The 26,447-nt window shown below is 36.3% G+C and overlaps 1 protein-coding gene across 1 annotated transcript in view; it reads right to left on the reverse strand.

Annotated features, from left to right (window-relative positions):
* NTRK3 (neurotrophic receptor tyrosine kinase 3) overlaps positions 1 to 26,447 on the reverse strand; it is a gene marked incomplete in the record, with an annotated part of 446,565 nt that overhangs the window by 217,270 nt on the left and 202,848 nt on the right. The window contains 1 exon segment of the mRNA XM_072402705.1: positions 1,588 to 1,745. Coding sequence (XP_072258806.1) covers positions 1,588 to 1,745 — 158 coding nt within the window.

Here is a 26,447-nt window from a genome sequence, read left to right on the forward strand (position 1 = left end):
TAAAAACTAGTCATAATAATGTCATCAAGGTTTGTAATTGCCCTGGGTTTGTAATCCAGACGATGCTACAAGAAATATATTAATAGAAAAGACTTCCATCTGCAGCTTATGGAGCAACAGAAACGCTACTTGAAAATAAAGGAACCTCTTTAGGTTTTACATTTTTTTTTTGCAGACAAAAACGCAGGAATCTTAAACAGTATCGTTAAGCTGATTATATTGATCGCATATTCTCCGGCACCTGTTGCCTGGCTGTGCAAAATGGAGCTGTGAGTGGCACAGAGAATTATTTATCTCGATAACGTGAGCTAATCCTCTAGGAGGACAAGAAGGCTGGAATATATTCAAATGCTCAATGCCACCAGAAGCCCTGATAACATAATTCAAATCAATGCTGTACCTGCATACTCAACATGACACACTATATTATCTTTATAAAAATACAAAGTTCAGGTAGAAGGTACAGCAGATAAAAAACCATAGACAAACACAGTGATCCTATTTGTCTATAGTTGTTTTAGTATTTGTGGGCATCTGGAGCTTGAAAAAGATTTTGATGTTAACTTTACTATCTTAAAGAGCATGGAAAGGAAGTCAATTTTCTACATAATAAAATACTAAATACTTTTAGGTTTTTGGTTTATATACACTTTAGCGTTTCTCACTTTTGGATATATATATATATATATATATATATATATATATAGCATAGTGGAATCCTCCAGAGGATTAAAGGGTCTAGGTAAGGCAGACAGTAATTGTGATGCTGCAGATTTGCAGATCTTTATTAGGAAAGCAGGCCCAGCGTGTTTTGGAAGGAATAGGTGGGCCAGACACTCTATCCCTCCACCAGGCTAGAGGGTGGATAAGAAGCACATAGCTAATGATAATAAAAGGGAGTGTAGGAGACTGGGGTTGAGTTGGAGACGAAGGCCAAATGGCTCAGGGAAAAAGGTTGTGTAGCCTGTATGCAGATAAAGCCAGCTAGGTCTCCCAAAAACTTAGGCCTGGTGGAACACTAGTTTTGGAGGTAATAGCTCGGTAAACCTTAGGAAGCTGAAATGACAGTATGATATCTCCTCATTCCCTTGGTGGTGTTGATATTGCTACCCAGTCTTTATCCAGATTTTACTATCTTGTATGGCTGAGCCAGAATGACATAACTTCTATACACAAAGTATGCTTCCATCCATGCTTCACTTGGTGTCCAGCTCTTCCATCTTCTCCTGGTCTTATTCCAGGTTCACAGTCTTCTGTCATCTTCACTGACCAGGTTGGGATGGCATAACTCCAGTGCATGTGCATGGGAGCTACTTTATCTCGGCATAATTCCACGCTGAGACTTACACTGAGCTGCAAATGCACAGCTTAGTGTACCTTGGCAGAACTGATTGCTTATAGATTGACATTATAAATGCCTTAAAGAAGCCTGCTTATCAACAATTTTTAAAAACAGATTTAAATTCCAAGGTAAACTAACAGATGTTGAAAATAATTTCTATTTCTATTTTTGTATTGTGTAGAAAAACTTTGTTAAGATGGATTTATACTTCCACTTTACTTGCTATGTAAAATAATGACACTTACCACAATGGGAGATATTCATACTATGCAATGGGATGAACCGGCCCTCTGTGTTCATACACTTAAGTGACTGCCGTCCTAGGTTTGCTTCATTCTTGGAATGTCCAATTTGAATCCAACGAATTCCACAGCTGCAGTTGAATCGGTTGTTTTCTAATCTCCTGCAATCAGATAGGGATATACTTGTCATTAAAACGCACATTTCACAAAGCTGGACAAATGGAAGAATTACCAAATTACAATTTTTAAACACATTTTTTTTTGGTATCTCGAAACTACTGATGTTTTTTGGCTTCATGGTCCACATGGTCCATTCCAGCATGAGTCTGGTAATAATAAAGTACATCCAACCCCAAAAACAAAAATGGTATGTAATATAGCTAATAAGTCCCTAGATGTGGTGGCTGCATTTATTTTATTGTGCATTAACTTGAAAGTATAAAATACATTTTTTTATATCTACCCAAGGTTCAACTTTAAGCAAAGTATTTTTTACTTGCTACAGGCAACATAATAAATGCTCGCCGTAAAAACTATAAACCAGTACTGTATGTATAGCTATCATTAACCTGGCCCAAGTTATATTGTTATACGGTTTACAAAGAAGTAAAGGAGCTTGCTTAGCTTGTACAAATGTGCAAGAAGCAGTGACGTACTGTTAGAAATTGAAACGACAATTCAAACACAAGCTTTCTTCTATCCACTCTGAGTTAGGTTTGGGAATGCTCAGACTAGCGGTATTTTGCTATGCCATTGAACGCCTGCAGGCACCTACTGTCAGATACTGGGCATCCGATAATGTTAGCAGGCTGACACTGTGCTTTGAGGCTTTTTCAGGCATTTTCACAAGCTTAGTAGATTGGTTACTTTTTTTTTTTTTTTTTTACATTTTACATTTTTTTGTGAACTGAACGCACTAGTAAAAAACATTTGCAAAAGCTTAGGAACGCTTGCTCCAATTCAAGTCTATGGAGGCACAAAGGGGCCCCTGACAAATGCATTGTATTGCTACTCTCCCCTTATTGCCTGTCAAATAAAAGAATAAAAAATGGGCCTATAACATTCAATGTTAACCATTTTTTGACAAGTGGTTTTGGAAAGTAAAATTTAAACCGCTACATGCCCTTTAAATGACTGTACGTTAGAAATTTTTTTCTACTCCTAAATAAAGCCATATTTTTTTTAGTTCTTTCTGCTTAATTTAAGACTAAGGCATCTGAAGACTGTCAATGACATCATACTGCACAGGGTATTGTTACTTTTCTAATTCTTCTCCTAAGAGGAATACAATTTCTCACTGAACAATATTCAAAGATGAGGACAAGCTGGGAAGCGACTGCTGAAAATGTCACCTTTAATGACTTTCCTAAAAAGATAAATTTGTTCCACCTGCAAAATCACAGCGGACAGCTTTGGCTTATTATAGTCTATAAGTTAAAGACTTTAGGGCATTTGTTGTTTTAAGTAACTTTTATGTAATGACCTGTAAGTTATTTTGGTGGATCTCAGCAGAGGCCGCACTCTGGAAAGATTTTTTAATATATTTTTCTTGCAGCACAGGTGGCTTGGTTGGAATTTCCAGGCTGGACTTCAACATATGAATTTAGTGTAATATATGAGCATAATTAACCATTTAAGAAGTAGTTTTGGCACATTTTACAGAGCTTTATGGTTTTCTAAAATATACCTGGGTATTCCATTTTTTAAGAATTGACATCAGAAACTGCTGATCCAGTGAACATCCCATTGCCTTAGGAAATCAGAAAACAATTTCCACTGTAGGAGTAAATTGAACCATGCTTTATAAGGGTTTTTTTCTTTTTCTCTGGATTATTCTTATGTAAAGTTTTCTGTGTAAAAATGCAGGTTTTCCAGTATGTTTATTTATTTACCATGTGGTTGAATTTGATGGACTTGTGTCTTTTTTAACCAGGTCAACTATTTGAATATTTATTTTAAAAGCACTTCAGTTTAATTATATATGAACATATTTATAATTACTTCACATTACATTTTATATTGTGTTGTTAGAAAAGAAATCTGGTTAAATATTTTATTTTTTTTATTATAGTTTTTAGGTTAAGTCCCATTTAAAAACAATCGAAATCCTTCCCTTAGACAGTTGTCACCGGTTTCCCAATAGTTCATTTTCCTAGTTTAAAGTTTTTTTTTAATATTTACAATTGAGTAGGTATTGGTTTCAATACCAACAAATTCCCCAGTTGTTCAGTTTCCTCTGTTTTGGTGACAAACTTTTCTGATATTCCTTTACTTGCAGCCTTAGTGACAATGGTCAATACAAGAAATGGAGGACAAATGAAGAAAAAATAAAGATGACAAAGTAGTAGATGGTACTATTTCCCTTTTACTTTATCTGATACTAAAAACAAAGTATTGTCTTGAGATTCACCTTATTTATTATTACTGCAGGAGGAACTTTATGGCCTCCAATTTATATACAGTGAGCTAAGAATATTCGACTATTTGGCCTTACTGCTCAGTCCCATTGTATTGTTTACATTGGAGTAGATGGTTCTATACACTTTAAGTGACCAACCATGCCAAGTCCAACAGTAACATTTACTTCCTATTATTGGAATTAAATAGGATGTTCTTCTAGCAATGGCCACATAATCAGTCTTGGTCTTGATGAGAACTGCAACAAATCACATAGCGGAACATCACATTTATAGAGGTCCATATATAAAGAGGGTACAGAAGAGACCTACAAGAAAGCTATCACTTTCTCATATTTTATAATATTTTTTATCGCCTTCTATTTTTTAAACTAGTTTTCGACAACCATAGTGGTTGCACATTTACAAAAAAAGTTAATTTTAACTTTTATTAGTAAATTACAAAAAAAAAGAAAAAAAAGTGTAATCAGCAATTTAAAAAGACAAATTAAGTTTTTCCTTAAATGGTATTTTCAAGTTCATGATACAATGATATTCTAAAATTCTGTCTCTGCCCGCTTTTCTCTGGAAGTAATCTGCCACTCTCTGGGCAGCCTCGGAGCCTTGGGGTGATGATATTAATAAAAGCAGATCTGTGGCAAAAATATATGGGCTGCAGTATACTACTCTTTGTACTTATTAAGTAAATAAATATAGTCCAATGTCAAAAGGTTTTAGCAACTACAAGAACATCAAGAACATTATGTATTTTTCTGCTTTTCAAAAGTCTGCTTTATATTTGTCATACAAAAATAAATGCAATATGATTCAAAGCTGAAAATATGATAAAGACAAACTCAAAGACAGAATAATTGTTTTAATAAAGTTGTACGTCTGCTATGCTTACTATCGCCTCAAATTACGTGATATGTTAATATTAAAAATAATAAGAATGCAATATGATGATTAAAAATGATATTTTTATTATATTAGAGCCAAGTAGTAGCAGTGGCAGTAGTAATCCTCTTTCTTATAATATTTCTATTACAAGAAAAGCCCACTGCAAACCAAACGTTGTCAAACTATAATTTGCTGAGGGCTATGGTATCCCCCGATTGACTAGCACTGCCACATGGAGTAGGAAACACACTTACTACCTATTACCTTTAGTTGCTGGACTCACCTACTTCACCTTGACTATGATCCACATAAACCTAAGCAAGCCACAGAATGTTACTGTAAAACACTTGGAACACCATCCACCTCTATCCCCCAACAAAAAAAAGGGAAACCCCATGCTACGATTTTTTTCAAGTTCACAACTATGCTTACTTCTTTAGTAGAGACGGACAATAAGATGCAGAAAATTCAACTTTAATTGACCATTTCTAATCTTAACTTCCCATACTGTTTCGACTGATCAATTTGTCGAGTGGTTTCCACTGGAGCTTCTGAATATTCATTTATGCCATCGCATTCTCAGTGTGAATTGGCAGATTTGTAACAGGTTTGCTTTAATAACAATATATCTATATTTATATACTGTGGTTGATATCTTTTTGATGCTCAGGATCATGAAAGATGAACGTTAGAGAGATAAAGTAATGAATGAAAATCTGCACAGCCCAGTTCTTCTTATTCAGGCTGAGAAGAGAAATACTTTACCAGCAGAATATTTATGTCACAAAAACTGTCTGCCCCAGGGACTCAGAAAATGGCTTTTATTTCTATGTCTTATCAGCGATAAGGGCTTCTATGATGAGAGCTTTAACTCCAAACTACTGTAACCAATAAAGTGGATAAAATACTGTCTTGCCTTTCTGTTGATAATTAATGAAGACGGCATTAATAATGAAAGACCAGTGCGCTCGAGGGCTAAATTTACTAACAACCTGCATTAGTGCCAATGATGTAACTTGTCTTAATTGAAAGACACATGGGAGGTCTGTGCACAAATTATCTTTTGCCATTTACTGGATCCATTTAACACCACAAACCTGCCACATTTTTTGTATTATGGATTATTTATACATCGGCCTCATTATTTATTCATGCTGCATTCTACACGGGCTATTTTGGGTGATGTTTATGGAAAGATATACAGTTAAAATTTTTTCTTAATGTGTTTATGGCTCCCTAATAGTACCTATCTATTTAAAAATAAGCAAAACTGGCATTTTTACCTGAAAATTGGGGACATTCAAGCAATAAACAAAATAACAATGTACAGAAAACTTTTATATGATTAGGTCATGCAATGCTAATAAACAACAAAATAGTCCTTATGTGCCAAAGAGTTATAGTGCAATTTTCCTAATTCTAAAATAAAAATGGGAAATACACTTTAATGTTTTACCCTGAACTACAGTTATTTTTGATTTAATAGATCTATATGTTGGTGAAAAGCAATAAACTTTCCTGCCACTTCCACTAATTTACCCTCGTTATGTCAACCACCGGCTAAAAGTTTACTTTCCAAATGGCCTGCATAGCGGTTTCTTGTTTAGCATTAAATTCTGGCAGTACAGGTCTCATTTCCTACCAAGGATAGGAAACATTTGTTTTTGACCCAATTTAGAACTATTTTTTTCTGTTTAGTGATGAAAAAGAAAGAAAAAAAAACAGTGCAGGCTTTCTTTTTTACCCACACTCTGAAGCTCTCCTCTGCACTCTATTTTCACCACAAGAAGTCTTCCGTCTACTGGTTAAGTGATGCTAGGACAATTGAGGATATACAATGAGTGCAGGACATCATGGGCCTGCCCAATGTGATGTCATTGCAATAGCCCCCCGTGATGTAATGGTGCAAAGAAGAGAACAGGGCAAATTTACAACAAATATTCTGTAAATGTGCTTTATTGCTGCTGAAAACTATAAGACGCCAGTAAAATCATCAATGAGTAAGACATTAGATTTTGAGCCCCTTTGAGAACCAGTTAATGACATGACAATGGACTTTGTAGAGTGCTGTGTAATATATCGGTACTATTTAAATGCTGGCTAATAATAATAATATTCATCATCATCAATTTCACAATTTAATATTTTTCAATATTTACAAACAAAACTTTTAGCATTGTTGACCTAAAATATGGTGACTGTTACTATAAAATAATGGAAGTACAGAAAAAGTTATGGAAAGAGTGAACTTGTTAGAGAATACTTATATAACTTATAACCCAAATGCAAATATCTGGTGAATATTTGGTGAATCATGTGAAAGTCTGATATTCAACTTCTCTATAAACATACATCCAATATATTTCAAACAGAATGTCCAAACATTTACTGGAATATATACTTCAGTGCTCAATGTAAAGTTATGGATCTTTTTTATGAAGGCCACATCTGGACCAATGAATATCAGAGGCTTTAGTGTTTCTCAGAAACACTAGCTTAAAGTTTCTGGCCTAGATTATATCTAACAATTGCATGTAAGATTTACAATATTAACTATGAACATTATTTAACTCCTAATAACAAAGTAGAACAGAAGTTTATCAAGACGGCAGAACTTTCATATAATGCTTTGTTCAAAGATAGCACAAACCCACCAAAAACACCTTAGGAGTGAGACCTGATCCACATCTTAATCTACGTCAATGAATCAGATGTACTTGATAACTCTTCGTATAAATAGCACATGTGAAACATTTTTCGAGAACTAGCTTTCTCTTGTGGTTAGTGATAATGTACCTTGTGAGACCTTGTTATGTAGGAGAGCAGTATAACAACTCTGTGTTGAAATATTTCAGGGACCTTACGTTTTTGAACACAAAAGCTGTCCAGAAACTGCCAAACAAAAGTTTGGAATGTACAGAAAAAAATAATGTCTGTTAAATAAACAGTTAAGGCAATCTCATTACTAATATAACCTAAGATTACCTGAGATAGTTCTATAGTGAAATATAAAAAACGAATTATAAAAAATGGAAGAGGAGTATTACAAGGTGACATTGCTCCTCTTTCATTCTGAGAATGTTGATACCTATGCAATATGTTGATCCTCTGGTCTATAAAGCCTATAAATCAGAGTTTTTCTTTTTTTTTAATGTTTAAAATGTATATCTGTCTGTAAAAACTTTTGTTGTGAGACAATCCAAACAACCTCCAAGTCTAGGTAGTACGTACGTGTTATATATATATATATATATATATATATATAAATATATATTGAATGATTACAAGGGAACTTTTGATATGGTTCCCTGCCAACTTCCCTGTGCTGTTCCTGTGTTCCTGTCTGCCTGTGGATATTCTTGTGCCTCCAGCTGTTTCCAGTGTCTCCTGTGTCCCCTGTGCCCGCTGTGTCCCCCTGTGTCATTGCTGTCTGTCTCCTGGATCCCTGGTTATTGACCCCTGGCGTGTGACCTGATCTCTCTTGCTTGCTGGCTGTCTTGACCCCAGCTTTCCTTGACTATCCTCCTGCCTGGTGATTTGGTACTGCCCACCTTGGTGTGCCCAAAAACCGCAACCTGGCCATAACCAGCAGCGCAACATCCTCACCATCAGAGGCTCTGGAAAAAACCTGGTTATGGCTTAGACTTTGCACCTTGGCCCTTCTCAGGGCTCACATCACCTCCATACACTCCCTAATGGATCTTGTGCTCTCCCTGCGTGACAGCCATATCATTCTGTATTTGTTCCTTATGGGTTTCCCATTCCACCACCGCAGTTCGCAGTGGGAGGATTGCAGTAGCAGTGGCAGTGGTGTCCGTTGAGAAGGAAGAAGCAGGGCTAGTTGTGGCCAGCTGTTGACAATTCTAAAAGCCATGCCCCAGCAATCTTCTCATCACACTGTAGTACAAGCATGTATGGTCTATATGACAGTGACTATAGTACAATGAATTTAGCATAAGTGCAGTAAGTGTTGTCACCCTATCACAGAAAGTTGGATGAGGCTGGCTTCAATGGCAGAAATACGTGTATTTGTGGGTTTTTGCAATTGAACTAAGACATACTTACAGTAAAGAGTGCAACACTTTTCTTTTTTTTTTTCTAGTGGGAGGCCATAATTCTTCCTAGTAGAAACAATGAATTGCCATAAAGTTATAATGAATACCACACAACTGCTGATATGTGAAGACTCACAGCTATATACTGTGTGTCTTGTCGCATAGGCAGCCCGTTGTTTCTCTGCTCATGGATCACTGTGGGCTTAATCATGAATTTTTTTTCTTTTTGTTCTGACAACTATGAACAAAATATTGTCTGCAATAAATGGTCATAGCTCTGGTGTCCAGCAAAAAATTCAGGATAAATTGTAATGTCTTAAAGGGTCAATCAGAAATGGATCTGGTGTCTATAGATAATACTGTGCACTCCTAAGGTCCTCTGTTGCAGTGGGATGCTTTAACTTAACGGGTATCTTCAGCCAAAACTTAGTTAAGTGGTTAAAAACCTAAAGGTAAGTGGTCTCCAGGTTCAAATGTGAGGGAAAATTTTAAATTCTGAGCTATAGCCAGTACAGGAATTGAGGAAATCTTGTCAAACTGATTTGGAAAGCTTATTTAAACCGAAATGTAAGAAATGATGTTATGAGCCAAATATGTTCACTTCTATTTATTGACCTTGATTTTAGATCAAGAGGTCATCAACATTAATTAAATGTGCTAAAAGAAAAACGTGATGAATGCTTTCCTTTTCAGCACTTAGATTCTAGCCACACATTAGCAGCTGCAGTCTTATACGCGTACAGGCTAGCCCTGGGCTCTGGTAGAGCTCACATCTCTGCTCATTTAGTGCAATGATAAAGAAGAATATGAAGTATTCCTTCTGACGTAAATGTCATCAGACAATTATTTTTTTTTTTTCTAGAGGAATACCCCAGAGCTTTGTATTCTGTTTTCATTCAAGTGTAATAACGTAATTTGAACCAACCACTATACATACCCGAGAAGTCTGGGAGTCTACCATCTAAAAAAATACCAAAGACTGACATGAAATTTTAGGGTGACACACAAAGGCTTCTAAAGAGCCTATATAAGTCTACATATTAAAAATATATCTGCTTCCTATAATAGAGTATGACAGATCCTGAGAAGAGGAGGTGTCATCTGGAGTATTCTACGCTGATGCTCATACAATATCATTATCGTAAAGCCTTCTAAGTGGACAAATTCTCCAGTTTGGTTAGGCATTATTTTGTTAGGGAACTAATAAAACTATTTCTTCCTAATAGGAAATGCTGCAGAGAACAATGAACAGCATATGGAATAAGAAATTCTCTAGGGTGTCAACATGAACATAAGTGAGATGGTCAAAAATCATTTAACTAGGTAACTATTTCTCCACTACATCAAAGTGCTACAAAAGTGTGCTTTTGGTTCAGATCTAATTCCAACTGGTATGGATATATATATATATATATATATATATGCATATATATTATGGTTTGCTTGTCCTGCAGTGATTGCTCTGGACCAGTTTTCTAAAAATGGTAAAGATGATAACATCAGCAATATTAGGAGACACATGTCAATTTACAACAGTATGTGTCTTAAATTTTAAGGGACTCCATGGTAGAAAAATGGATACTATTGCAATAGAAGCTGAGGATTAAATAGATTGAAAGCAAATTTTGTAATATAGTAACCTGTTAAAACTCCATTGAGATTTTCATGATCAGGTTTAAATCTACTTTAAGATACCAAGAACACATTTTGTTATAGCACTCATTTACATGTTTGTCTACATAAGTTGGTTTGTCATTTCTGACTGCTTTTATTTTCTCTTTAACACATAAAAACGTGATTTACAGTTTTTGTGGATCCAAATATTTTCCTAGAATTCTGACTTATTACTGCAAAGCTCCAAAAGCTTATTCCAAATTTGGACACAGTTTTACAAAACTCCAAGATTTAGGCTTTAAAGTCTATGTCAAGCTAAAGTTTTTCTTCTTTCTTCTTTTTCTTTCTTTCTGAAGGGATCCCCATCATCGAGAATTGTCACATGAACAAGTGTCCCTATTAGAGGCTTTTTCCTCACCTGAAGCATCTGATGACAAATCCAGATTTTGAGATTTACAATCTGTACAATGTCTGCCTCAGCTACAATGGTACAAAAAAGGATAATTTTTCCCAACAGGGACCCATAAAAACACATAGCAAAAATAAACTCTGCACATCTCCTACTATCCAAAAAAAAAGCAAAATGCCATAACGCTTTAATCCATAAAGAGTTCTCCATTTTAAAGCAGTAATATTTTAGTGCATTAAATCAGAGAAGCCAGATGCAATGCACACTGCTTTAGCCAGACCAGTGCAAAAAGATTTATGAGCATTTCTTACAAACCTTAATTACATTTATTGTAAACCCAGATCTTTCTCATGCACTACTGGTCTAATCCATGCTGTTGAATATAATAGGCAATACTTTGGTTCTATAGGGTCAGCTCTGTCACTCTGTTTATTATTGCGGTCAAGATGTTAGGTGCTTTGCCCAGCTAGCTGTAGCAAAACAAGAATATTGCACTGAACCTCTGCACGTCAATCATGTGTACAAATGAAGTAGGTTGACAGAATACAACTTCAAACAATACATTTGTCTGGGTGACTGTATAGAAAATGTAATCCAGGCTTTCAGTTTAGAAACAGATCTTCAATTGCGTGACACTTGATTTAAGAAACTAAATCCCCATTTCCATCAGGTTTCCCTTGTGTGAATAAATATCAATCTTTCTAGTCGTTGGAAATTGAAATGTGAAAATTAACAACTCTGGAACATGTTCTAAGAGCAGATGTAACCTTGCAAAAACTTAATAAATTAAAATAAGCTCAAAGAGTGAGAAAAGAGCTTGCGGAGTTAACTCTTTCACCTACATTCCCGTGTTTTCATTCATAAAGACCTGTCACTGGAGTTTCAGAGCTGGATAGTATGGTACTATGGTCATGAAAGAATGTTGCTCTATGTCAGCCAAGACTGATGATGCCAGCTTGGGGGGGGGGGGGGGTATCATAATACTCTGCATTCATAGAAAATGAAAATTGTAAATGGTGTATCCACATCCACTGTCAAACAAATTATTTATATATATATATATATATATATATATATATATATATATAAATATATATATACTTGGTCCTTTTAAGCTCCACATGGGGAAGTCTAAACCCCCTCTACTGGCATCCCCAGGTTGTACTATGCCTATACCTATGCCTATACCTGCAATTGTTGACCTCTTCTTCTAAAAATTCTGTTTCCGTGGCTGGTTTGCCAATTCAATGTTTGTTTGTTATTTAACACAAATCAGGTGAACATTTACACATTTACATGCCGCACTTAACTCTACAACCATGGACAAACCAGCATTTTCAGAAAAAGGTAATCAATTTTAAGCTACACAACTGTCTAAGCTAAAGTTGTTGCGAAGAAATAAAAGATACAAAAGATACATTTGTGATTTTGTATATTTCATACCAGTGGTAGGCCACAGTCCAAATGCCAACCTCTTCCATTCAAGTGAATGTGAGAGGTTGGGATTATTTTTTGCACATAGGATTGCACGGTGGTGCAGAGGTTAGCACTCTGGCCTGTGCAGCACTAGGTCCCAGGTTCCAATCTTGGCCAGGACACTATCTGCATGGAGTTTGCAGGTTCTCCCCTTGTTTCTGTGGGTTTCCTCCAGGTACTCCGATTTACTCCCACATTTCAAAAACATGCAGTTAGGTTAATTGCCTTCCCCCCTAAACTGACCTTAGACTACATTAATGATAGATATATATGACTATAGTAGGGACATTAGATTATGAGCTCCTTTGAGGGACAATTAGTGACATCACTATGGGCTTTGTGCAGGGCTGCCTAATATGTCGGTGCTATATAAATACTATCTAATAATAATAATAGCTACATAGCTGTCTCGTCTGCACATTTGTGGGTTGGAGATGTGCACCAAATATTGCTGTCTGTGTTGCAGTTTGAATTTGCCCATGCAGTTTGCTGTGCACCTAGAAAATGTTGGCCTTGACAATTGAGTCTGAAAGGATCCTCAACTATGTTATACTTCGAGTCTAAATGGAAATGGAAAAAGATGTGTGTAAACTTTTCTTTTTTCAGACTTCTGGCCCTGGCAAAATGCCATATTTCTCCAATGTATGTTCTGTGGCATGCTGAGACTTGTAGCTCTTTGGTAGACAAAGGTCTTCAATTGTCTAATCTGGCTTTAGACTTCATAAAATAGACTCTACTCAGTTTTCACCATATGTTTAACGGCCATATTTCAGTCAGCTAATAAAATTTCTGCAGATTTATTGACATCCCTGAAGACAGCTTCAGCATCCTTCTTTCCAAAAAAGAAAATCTTTATAGTTTCCTGCTTTATGCTGTATGAAGGATTTTATGCATGTATGATGGATTTGCATAGCTTTGTTACCCTCCTAGTGCTCAGCTAGAAAATTTATACAAGACGTTTATATACAGGTGCGGCAGTAAACATAAAGATGTGAACAAGACAGATACAGATAAAACCTACGGAACATTAAATTAAACTAAAAACAAGCACAATAAAAAAAAGAATAGAAATGATGTTAATAACAGTGTGGTAAATAACGGAAATGTAAAAAAGAATTAGTTGGCTTTGTTTTTAAATAAGCATATGTATGTTGCAATATTTTAGGATTTTCTTGAAGGTTGAATTATTAAGAGTAGAAAATATTCACCTACTAGAGAAAATGTTTGGTTTGATTTGTATGGTAGCTGTTTTCACTTTATATTACCAATCATAAGCAAGGATAATGAAAAAGAAAAAATATTACATATTGAAATTATATTTTGTATGTTTGCCAAATTTGGTGCAGAACTGGTTGACACCAACTGGACAGCCTTCAGTCCACTCAGCTGAAGATTGGTATACCTAAGTTTAGAAAAGAAGTAATGGCTTAGACTATGTAAAATGATGACTAAAAAAATCCATTCAAACAATTATTTTAAGATTTTAGTTCTTTTAATCTACATTCTTAACAGCTATAAATGGATAGCACATGGCTGATGGCAGTAGGTTTGTCTTGTTCTACTCTGAAAACTCAGCAAATGTTGATAAATAACTGTTTGCTGTTTTCATTACACAGGCATAGGAAGGGGGTCTGTTAATCTGAAAGCCTCTACTGACACAATTTAAAGTTTACTGCTAATAGGGAGCTTGCCAATTTACACAAAATTAATGTTGTTGATTTACACTGAGGCATGCTAAAAAAAATATTATGGAATTACTTGTATAGCTTACCAGATGTCCCAATGCCGATGTCCCAATTTATGCACATTTTTTATTAAAGGTACCGTTATTGTAAATGAAAGAAGAATATTTGGGTAAAAAACAGGGCATGCTTTTATTAAAATTCAAGGCCCTGTTTAATACAAATTGGAGACTTATGTATTTTTAATACTTGCTAGCTTCTGCATGTTGGACATTTTATGAGCTTATTAGAGAGTTTTTTTGAGAATAAGCTTTTTTTGGGAAAGGTTTAACAGAGTGAGACAGTCATGCAAGCCTATATGTATGGGCCAATTTATATGACTGCTTTGCTATTGCCTATGCAAGCTGCCTTCCTGTCTACCATTATGCTTTATTGTACCACAACTATGTTTACCTCATTTCTTGTAAACCACTTTCAAATATTGAAAAAGAAATTGTACCATCTTCCAGTGGAGGTCATCTGACATCATTCATGTCCTAAAAGCATGCAAATTGTGGTCTAGCTACTGGGTAATGGTTGTTTTATTCCATTAGGCACCTTTACATACAGATTTATAATTCTACAGATATAAAATACAGTCTCCCCTCAGCCTTTCCCCAGCCTCAAATATTTGATATTATTGTAAGCTTCAGGAAACAGTACAGGTAATGTTGATACAATCCATAACCATGTAAGACAATGTTTACATTGACCTTGATAGTCACTAAACTGCCCACCCGCTCCACTGGTCCTTAAACAACCACAATACTACAATGGGTGGCAGTAGGCAGTACTGATTTGCTCACTTTATTCTCTATAGGCAAGACACTATATACGGCATCTTACCTAAGAAATCGGTTCAGGGACATAAGGAAGCCATAATCACATTGCAACCTAACCAGCAGCCTGAACATTAATTTAACCTGAGCTTTACTTTAAAATTTAAAAAATTGTAACCAGGCGGGTCTTGTGAACAGGCAATGTCCCTTCTGCAATAAAATAAACATACCTGCCTTATTGTGGTTTTTAAATACACTTTCCTGTCCTAGTCTATTGTGGGCACTGCCATCTTTTTCTTCTTCCAGATGTTGGATCTTTGGCCATTTTGATTCCTCGTTCCCGTATGATGTAACTCTCACATGCTGGAGATTCAGTGCCAGCAGTTTTTAGAGATACAGCAAACCTCAGCATTGTACACTGGGCTTGTTTTGTTTTTTCAGGCAGGTAAGTGTGTTTTATTGAAGAGGGGACTTCCCCTGTCCCTTTCTGCAATAAAGACTTGCTTGATCACAAATTTTCGAAGCCGAACTATAGTTTATGAAAATACGAACCTGATATAAACAATCTCAAATGGCATTGGAAGTTGTTTTGTACTCTATCGACCATGCATGCATTCCAGCAATGGTGGCATGAAATGGTTCGGGGTTTCCTGATAATGACCAACCAATGTGTGATATATGCTAAAACTGCCACTTTATAATATATACTGACAGTTACTTTTTCAATGACATTACAATGCTAAAGGATACTTGTTGGTGATTTTGCTGACAAAAAAAAGAGGTCCTGTTATGCATAACAAAAATTCCAGTTGACCTCTGGATGGCTAAATAAAATGGGTGGGCAACAAACCGAATCTTCTCCCTGTTTATGAGCTCCATGAATACACAAGAAGAAGCAGAAGACACATTCCGCAATATATTTATTGCTTTTTTCAAATTATGAACAGTTGGCCAACTGTTCATTGCAAATAACCTAATTTCACAGCAGAACAAGGCTTATTAACATTGTTGGACAGATGCTGAGTACCTACCGCCAAACACAACCATTTTCTCAGCAGTAGGTATCGAGGAATGCAGCTTAGGCTATATGACCACAGGATTTTTTTTTTTAGGTTTCTAAATATGGGATAATTATCCGCATATATAAGTTATTTCACATCTTAGGCACTAATATAGTTGAGTCCTGCTAATGTTCCCAAACAATAGATTTTTGCTTAAATATTGCATATTCGAGATGGAAGATATGCTGGTATCTCTCATACAACTGCTTCCATTGTCCCTGCATATGGAAAATGAAATTCTACAACCTTATTTATTATCGGTCATATGCCAAATGGGCACTCAAGTAGTGTCAGGTGCCCCAATCTGCCTAAGTAGGGTAAGCAATGTATGAATAAAGCATGAGACTCCATAAAATCAAATGCTACCATCAAAATTTTAAGTGCCTTGAATTATGTAATTAAGTTAGTAAAAAAAAAATATAAAGTATTTATTTTATCAGCAATACCCCTTTATTTCTGATTTTTATAGGTTGAAATAGCAACTCAAACTAACAGGTGCTGAACTGAATGGTGCAGCAAGTATGCAAATGTATTTGCCTATTATTTTTTATTGAAAAACATACATAAACCATAATGAATTTCAGAATTATGCAATTAAATATGGGGGCAGTGAAGTATAGAGTGTGTGATCCCAGCTGCCGTGTCCTTGCTTAGTCAACGTGAACTTAGCTCACTTCTCACACAATGAACTCCCATAAATATGTAGAAACCATCTAAATCACTAGTCTATTTTGTAATAAAAAAAGTTGATATAGAAAAATGTCAAATGCTGGGACTGATGTATAAAAATTGAATGTAAGTAAAGAGTTTGTCTCCTACAGCTGCAAATGCAGTTCCCATTTTCTAGCGCAGATTAACATTTGATTGGTTGCTGTAGGCAACACCTCTGCCTTTCCAATCTTTTAGTTTTCATATGCAGGCATCCCTTTCTTGACACAAAGACAGTGTTTCCATATAAATTGAATTCCGTGTCAATTCGAAGATATATCTATTCGGTCAGGGAGATTTAGCAAGCAGGTTACTGAAAGAATAAGGCAAATAGCTAATGCAAATCAGGATGTCTCTCGATTACCAAGGGATTATTATTGCCTTGTTGTTTTATTTATAGTGAAGATATGAAGCACTTTACAGAGTCCATGTTACATGTCACTAAGTGTCCTTCATGGGAGCTCACAATTTAAAGTCTCTACTGTGGTTTTATGTGCCTTACATAGTCTATGTGTAATGAAACCATGGAAACCATGGCCATTTTTTGGAGGAAGCCAACTCTGCTACTTGTTTTTTTGGGGTCATGGGAGAAAAAAAAAGAGTGAATAGAGGAAATCCACAAATTATTTGAATCTGGGACCATAGAAATGCAAAGCAAGGGTGCTAGATACATATCCACTCAACGGAAGCCTTTTACTAAAATATAAATAGGTTGTTGATGATGTAATCCCATGGTGTCTTGAAAAATGTTGAAGCATTATTGACAGCCAGGTATATTCAGAAGATAACAGCAAACAGATTAAGAAGTTCTTTTTCCTAAATGCAAACTTTCACTCTTACCTTTGTCTCTATATAGGCATCTTTAGAAGAGACAATCTTTTTCTCTGTGCCATTTCCCAACTGAAAAGGCCACAATCTGGTCCAATGACAATACTAAGAGCCACATTTTTCCATTATATCCCAATAGCTAAAATAATTTCTCCTTCCTTAATGTCTGGGCTCAACAGGTTACAAGACCTTCCTGCCAATGTGGCAATTCAGAGGGGCATTTGAGCCTTCAGCTAACTTAGGGCGGACCTCTTACAAGTGACCTTCAAAACATAAATAAAGTGCATGCTTTTAACTACTTTTAAATGTATAAATACCGATTTGGGATGAATCCTATACTAAATATGTCTAAATTCTGTCTATACAGCTTCTGGTTTGCACTATTTCATTGTGCAGCAAAATCAATGCAAAATGTTTCATTAGATAAAATACATTGGTAAGTAATGGACAATACACATGAATACAGACAAGGATATGTAGCTTGAATAATTATGGTAATCTTCATACTTTACTTATAGGAAAAGTTTCATCTGATGCTGTTTTAGGATTTCTTCCGCTCAGGTGGATTGTCTTCTTATTAAACGGCACATCACTTGGCAGAGCCAACTATAGGATATCACTGATCTAAGTTGTCTGTAGGGGTGACATTCTGACTACCACTGATTGTGTTTTTCTCAATAACCACCAAATTGGGTGATATTTTATCCATTGATTCTGATTCTGGTTTTAAAAGGAACCTAAAAACTCAAGGGTTCCTCTGGGTCAAAAAAGTTAAATAAGGGTGGTCTAGGAGGTTTTCTAGATTTGCCTAAAAGGATCCAGAGAATAAAAAAAGAAAACATAATGAAAACCCTACCCCATATTAAATTATGTAGTCTACATCTTTACATGTGGCAATGTTGCTAAAAATATTACTGATGTGTATGGTATAATATTAACATCTTGGAGATTTCCACATACCATCCAAGCTCTATTTCAACAAGACTCCTTTACATCCACCTAAAATTTCCGAGGATGTAGATTGTACTTGCACAATGACCAGCAGATTAACAAAAAAATGCGATGCCATTTCTATTTGCAACCTCATTAAAACCACCATGACCAAATACGAATGCGCACAATATTCTTGTCTAAATTAATAAAACCATTACCATTACTATCATTAACATCTCATTTCCCTTATGACCTTATTATGGAAGCCCTTTCTTTAGTTATGCTAAATGAAGCATGGACGAGGTTGGAATAAATGCTGAGATTTCCAAGTAAACTGGAAGTTTAAAGAAGCGCAAATGAAAACTGGACCACAAATCAGACAACCTAGACAATATTGGCTTCATTTATGTTAATTTATATAGCTGACTGATGCTTCTACATCTCATTAACTTTCACTCATGTAATTTTGATCCCAATGTTAATAATTATTGTCTCAGCCAGAAGACAATAGGGCATCTAGTGCAACTGTCTGAAAGAAGGACAAATAGTCTCTTCTTATTGAGGCCAAGGCAGGCTGTAGAAAATAAGGTTATGGGCAGCAATCTAATTCATTAGCTTGCTCAGACGTATTCATCCTAACCCGGTTTGCCATTCTTGATGTGTCATTATTTTTTTTTCTGAGATCACTTGTATGTTCCGTCCTGGCCCATGATAAAAATTTGTCCTCCAGTCATTTAAATAAGCACAGAACCTGACACTTTAGATGTGATTACCCTTCCTCTGAACCTTCCCGCATCATAGCAGCATTTTTTCAGGCTGTTTCTAAAATACATTATGGATATCAATCTGGTATAAAGAATAGGCTGAAAATCAGATAGAAAGTAATAGGATATATCTCCACAGAGAAAAACACATTTTTAGTACAGTAATGAAGAGTTAGAGACAAATTATAGGGTTAAACTAGAACTATGATCAAAATATAAAAAATAAAGCAATAAAACTCTTCAAAGGATAATTCACTTAGCTTAGTGAATAAAGTGAAGCTCTGCTGACTTCAACCATCCAATCATGTGGAAGCAAATATCTATTTTTTTAAATTTCATTTCAGATGAATGAGTGTTCTTTTCAAAGTAAATTTTCACCACATTAACTAATCTAAGCTGAATATCTTTTGCAGAGTCATAATTCACTTTACTATGTGAAAAGCCAAAACTTGTTTCGTAATTTAAGCCCAATGTTTGAAATGTACTTTAGATTTTGGCAGCTCAGGTTTAGATCTTTATTCCCCCCCACCCCCCTAAAAGTGACAATGCCACTTCCCTACATAAATTGCAGCTTATGTAGTTGTAACAGGTCAGTTCATGGGGATTGCTAGAACCATTGATAATGTAGATTAACAAACCCTAGCTTGTCCAATATTGGGTAGACATGCCCATGACCCAACCAGTTTGTGCTCATCAGAGATTTTAGCTGATTGCTTAAATTAAGCTCCCAGTGGTCTGAGTTGGCAAATCAGAAGGAATCCTTGGATGCCTCAATTCCCCTCCCTGGGAAGATTCAACCTCTTTGTGTCCTTGTGATAGAAAATCTAGCATTTTACATTTGTTGACAGAACAGTAAACAGAAGCTATCTTCTTAGAATGGGGACGCTTGTTTCTTTAACTGTCTACAGGAGCAATACAGTTTCTGTTTAAAAAATGGATTAACTAATAAAAAATGAAAAACTCTCTGATAGGACAGATACAGTAGAAAGAAATTGTAACCCCTTCCTTATCCAGAAAGAACATTTTTGCTCACAAATGCATGTTAAAGCCAAACTCCAGAGTCCAAGGTAAACTCCAGCCAAGTGAAGGAAATCTAAGAAGAGAAAATAATTCAGGTGATTCGACAGCATTATTTCTTCATAGACAAATTCCCAGAGACCACCAAACTCCTTGTACATGCTCTTATCATCTCTTGTCTGGACTACTGTAACCTCCTCCTCTCCCACTAACCCAACTTTCTCCTCTACAATCTAATATGAACGCTGCAGCCAGCCTCATCCATCCTTCCCACTGCTCCTCTTCTGCTGCTTCTCTTTTTTAGTTCTCTTCATTGGCTTCCATTTCACCTTAGAATCAAATTGAAGCTCCTGTGCTTTGCCTTCAAATCCCTCCACAGTTCTTGTCCCACCTAGCTTTCTGCCCCGATAGAAAAATACTCTCCTAGCCGCTCTCTCCGCTCCTCCAATGACTTCCTAATGAATTCCTTAGTCATAACCTCTTCACACACAAGGCTCCAAGACTTCTCTAGAGCTGGCCGGACTCTCTGGAATAGTTCTTCCTCATCCTATTCGGCATGCTCCTATTTTCTGCTTATTTAAAAGAGCCCTTAAAACCCATCTTTTCATACTCACCTAGCCGTCTTCTGTTTTCTAAACCCTCACTACCTACCCAGCATTCTATATCTCCCCTCCAACTGTGTGTTACCTCCTCCACCTCCTAGATTGTAAGCTCCTCTGGGCAGAGTTCTCTCCTCCTCCTATGTCATTGTTTGTATCTTATATCATTTGCACTCCTGTTTAATGCACAGTGCTGTGCAATATGTTGTTGCTATATAAATACAGTTTAATAATAATTATTTATTAATTATTATTAATATTAATAATTAAACAAATCAGAGTAAACAAATGTGAAAGGAGAAATATTCCACATAAATGGGCACAAATGGGATGTTCTTATACAACAAAACTTGTTTTTATCAGATAAAGCAGCACAATCCAAGAAAATCTGTTAGCCACCAGCAGACCTCTGTGAAGGAACTGCTTACCCTTCATGGTAAAATTAACACATATACTTTGTCACGCAGCAGAGAAGTGCTCGAAGAGCGTAACCTGTCAAGTGTTCGCTAATATGCAGGACAACAACAGTTAGATCTCCTTCTACAGCGTGTTTTGGCTCCCAAGTACAAAATTTACTACAAACACACGGTCCCCAGAGCTTTGCTCAACAAGGTCAAATAGGTCATCTAATTTGAAGCAGCAGCACCATGATAGACTTAGTTAGGCCTGGGAGATGTCTTGTTGTTTCTTTGGAATAGCTTTGTCAGCTCTGCTACTTCTGGGCTTTCCTTGTCTCTTCTTATGTGTGCAGCAATAATGCCTCTACCTGAGGTGTTTTATTCCTGTCATTACAGGTAGCGTTTCTCTCACTTTGAAAACACCAGGGGACTTGCTGCTGTGGAGAATCTGCACGGCTTTGGATGAGAACCGGATCTCGCTCATCTTCCTCCCGTAATGTAGAGGTCATATTGATTAAGGCTATGAGGTTGCTTCAGAGCACAATTGATTCCATGTTTGTTATTTTTGCATAACAACACTTAGCATTGATTTTAGGTGATAAAGTGCTGTTCTACTTATCAGATTTGTGTCATATTTTTGGTGCATTAGCAAGGAACAATAAATCAGTGTTGTGTTACTGGGAACAAATAGCACAGGTAGTGTAATTTTGTTCCTAAGTAAATGGTGTCCTAATTTAATTACCAACATCAGCATGCTGTATAGCTGGTTATAACGTGTCGGTGGAACAGTCTAACTAGAACTTAGCACATTACATAATTCACTTCTGTGCATTATGTCTCCAATGTGGCTGAACCTATTGCACAGAAATATATATTGATAAACCTTTGTCTAAAATGTTTTCTAACTTAGCACACCTGCCTTAAATCCTGTTGTATACCAATACCAATACAATCATGTCTGTTCACAACTTCTAGGCGACTGAAAAAATTTGGACTCACAGGCTGCAAATTGAACGCAGCCTGCTGCATTTGGACATTAATAAGAATCCCATTAATGCATGCAAATGCTCACAAATGATTGAAAACATCTAGAAATGCTCAAGATGTCCCCAACTAAATAAATGGGCTCTTTGTTATGGCAGCAAACTCATGCATATCTGCATATTGGAGCAAAACTGACCCTCCACCAATCCGCCTATGGCTTCACAGGGTTAACAAGATCCAGCGTATGGAAGACCTGACCTCCTCCATTCAAGGGACGAGTAGGAAATTCTACAACACATGGTTCTATTGGTCTCAATTCACTAACTCTACGGATTACTCTTGCCACTTGGACCTACCTTGAGTGCTTACATACCTATAGAGACCTTTATATTTACGCATATACAGTCGGACAGTGACATAGTCGGTAGTTTATTAACTCCTAGCTAACGTCTGCCCCCTCAGACCCTTCCCTCCCCCCTTGTTACCCACTTACTATTCGAAGGGTTGGTAATCCACTTTTTATACCGTGCTAGAGCCATTTAGCTCCTATACTGATCCAAACTATAGCCGTCATCTGTATAAATGTCTTCGAGACACCCATGTGTCTCCGGTACACTCATATGACTAGCTTTCACCGTTATAATCTCGAGATTACCAAAGTGTATGTGTCACAGATCAGCAGCACAGCTGATCTGGTACTTGTTGTTCACCAGATATATGTCAGATCAGCAGCAGTTGGTTCCCTTTCCTTGCTTCAGCAGCTCTGTCCAGGCTCTGGAGTTAAAGGTGTCGCCGAACCTTTCCAGCTGAATTATCTGCACCTGCTCACCCAGTTCCTGCCCAGCCTGCCTGTTAGTCTCACTATATAAGCTGTGTTCAGACTGACACTCCTTGCCTTTGCAATAGGTGCATTTACCTGAGGCTCCAGCGTATCTATTTCCAAGTGCTGATATCTTGGTTCTGACTTCGCCACCTGCCCTGACCTAGTCCTGTTCTGGTTTTTGAGTTTGTCTACCGATTTGGTTCTACGATTTGGTTCTATCCGCTGTCAGCTGCTGTCTGCATGGGTGTGTCTGAGGGCCGCAACCTGGGAGCCGTCTGCAGCAAAGTCCATCACTCCTTGCGGGGTGCTCTGATGAATGCTGGGCCTTAGACTCCGCGCCTCAGTTCATACCTCTGCTAAATGTTCAGATTGCACAGAGGGTCCACTTACCCACACTTGTGGCAGATCTGTGACAGTATGTATGTCAGTTTAATGTTCACAATTGTTCTTCTTTATTGCTTTTGTTTCATTCAAGTACCTTTTTTCGATGCATAGTTTTGAAAAATCCCCTGTTGTCCAGTCCCCCTCTGTTATTTAATTATTGTAATCCTGTTGTTATGTGTATATACCCCTGTATCAACCTCCCCTTGGCCATATTTGCCACAAAATCCCTAGATAAAGAATGTTTAAAAAAATGTTGGTCTTTTTTAAGTATATGCCGGAAACAAATGTATGAAAAGGACAATTTACCTGAGGATTTTATTACATTGGGCTGCCTGTTGCAGATATATCTATATTCATCAAAGCAGCACCCTACAGCCTACTCGTAGGACCCAGTTTTGCCATAGTGTTGCTAGACTGGCTTCCTGCTAAACCCCAATCCACACTGATGCAAAACGTTGTACTTCAATTTTACACATAAGGATAAAATATGTAAAATATTCTTCCTGTCCATGGTTGGCAGCCTACAATGTGTTTCCTAGAAAACTGATTTTTTTTCACACTGTCTCCAATCAGATGTAAGCTTTCAAGACAACTATGAATCTAATTGTTAACTGTGGGACTGTCTAATCAGAACTTAGCACACTGTTATCCCCCTCTGTGCAATACTTTCCCAATGTGGCTGCATTTATTACACAAAAAATATATACTGCTAACCCGATGTCTAGAAGATTTTCGAATTTAGTACATCTACCTTAAACCCTACTATGTATCTATACAATCATGTCTATTCTTAACTTCTACTTTGTACAAGTAGTAGGTGACTAAAACAAAGTCAAACCTATGTATGAAAAAGTCTATCCAGAAAGGTTCTTTAACATGCTAGGCTGCCTCTGTTGCAGATATTAGCAGAACTCTACAGCATATCCATAGTATCCATCATTTTGCCATGTTGCTGTCACCCAACATCTTGTAGCCATTACCAAGTCTTGTTAAAGGAAAACAAGCTGTTAAACCCCAACCTGCGCTGATGCAAAAAGTTGTACTTCTACTTTAAACATTAGGAAAAAAACAAAATAAAATTGATTGACAAGTGAAAAATCCTTTCTGTCAAAAATATTTATTGACTGATTTATGAAAGCTCTCCAAGACTGGAGAAGACAGTCTATCATAGGAGAATCTTGGTGATCCAGCAAACCTGGAATAGATCTGGTCCAACATTGAAAACATTTGTCAGCTAATAGCAAATGATTTTTAGGAAATTTATTACAGATTTACTGGATCATCCCAGGTTCTCCCATGATAGTCTATCGTCTCCAGTTTTGGAGAGGTTTAATAAATCCAAACAGATTTAACATTTCTGGACAACTTTGCTGAATGTGGAACACACTGGTATCCACCTCTGTGTATTATGTTCCCAAAGTGGCTTCACTTATTGCACAGAAAATATAATGATAAACCTGTCTAAGCCATGTCTAAAAAAATTTCTAAAGTAGCACACCTGCTTAAATCCTACTGTATATTAATACAATCATGTCTGTTCCCAAATTCTAGTAATAGGTGGCTAAAACAAATCGGGACCCATAGGCTGCAAGAGAACGCAGCCTGCTGCATTTGGACATCATTAAAAATTCTATTAAAGTTTGCAAACAATCACAAACACTTGTAAATGCTCATATGGTTGAAAACATTTCGAAAAACATAAACACATAAAAATTATTGAGGCTCTTGTAAGCATTTGTGGCTGTGTGCATTTTCAACTGCTTATAGGAGTTTTGGGGCAGTTTTGGGATGTCTGTGTAAGTTTTTTCTCACTCCAGCTCTTCTCTGCCACATAACTTAGTTTAAAAAACTTTTTTTAAAGTATTTAAAAAAAAATAATATTGAAAATATAACCTATTACATTTAGACTTTTTTATTTGATATACTTTGCACATAGGTATTGGAGTCTGCACTGTTTAATTAAATATGCCTGATAATTAGCTTTTCATTTTATGTAACATGTCAAACACTACAGAAATTATACAGCTACAATATATTACATAACATCTCTTTCATTTTTCCTATTAGATCCCATTTATTTACCAGGTTTAGTTTATATGCTTTTATTCTCTATGTGATAGAAGCATTTTGATTTAGCAAGTTATATCAGCTATAATTAGGCATTTATATCTTTTTACCAGTAATTGGCACACGGTATAGTTTGTTTGATATAATCAGTAAAAAGATCAGTAGGGGTTGTTGAGGTAAATGAAAATTTAATGCCATTTTATGCTTGTCCACAACTATAATGTCCAATAATGTCTCAAAAGTTCAATATCCTTTCGTGAAATATAGAATTGATTTACCATCCAATTTTTGTTTGAAATAAGCATTCAACACTTTATCAATAATTCAGGAACTTGTATTCAGCAGCCCTTATTTCCCTGTCAAGGAGGTCTACATCTCTTGAAGAAGTTCAAAGATGTATCTCACGGGATCTTTAAAATCGCAGCTACTTAACTGACTTGGTGACAAATGGATCTGCAGTGCACAGCTAAGCAATGGAGTGTTAGATCGCCGAGTCTTTAACTGGTTAGGAAGCCTCCCCAAGCAGTAAAATCTGTCACCAACTTTACTGACTGAGAAACTATATTGATATTCCATAAAGCTTATTCTCTGAATTTGATGACAGATTTGATTTTTAGAGCATTTGCACAATTAGGGTTCGTATTTTTTCAGTTTTTCTTTATTACTTTAGCATTTTACCAAATTTACCACGGAGAGAAATGGGATTTTTTTTTTTTTAGAATGTTTGCCGCTGGAAGTACGATTAATACGGCTATATATCTGTCATTTCTGCTACTACACAATGCAGTATATCTGACAGGTTCATACTGTCACTACAATAACTAACAATAGCTAATGATTTTAGCCTGCCTACTGTGAAGAACATGAATTAATTATTGTCTGAATTTTTTTTTTTTTTTTGGAGGGGGGGGAATGGATACATATTCAAAAATATATTACCTATTTTA

Source organism: Pyxicephalus adspersus, chromosome 2 (genome assembly GCF_032062135.1).
Source record: "Pyxicephalus adspersus chromosome 2, UCB_Pads_2.0, whole genome shotgun sequence".
Lineage (NCBI taxonomy): Eukaryota > Metazoa > Chordata > Amphibia > Anura > Pyxicephalidae > Pyxicephalus > Pyxicephalus adspersus.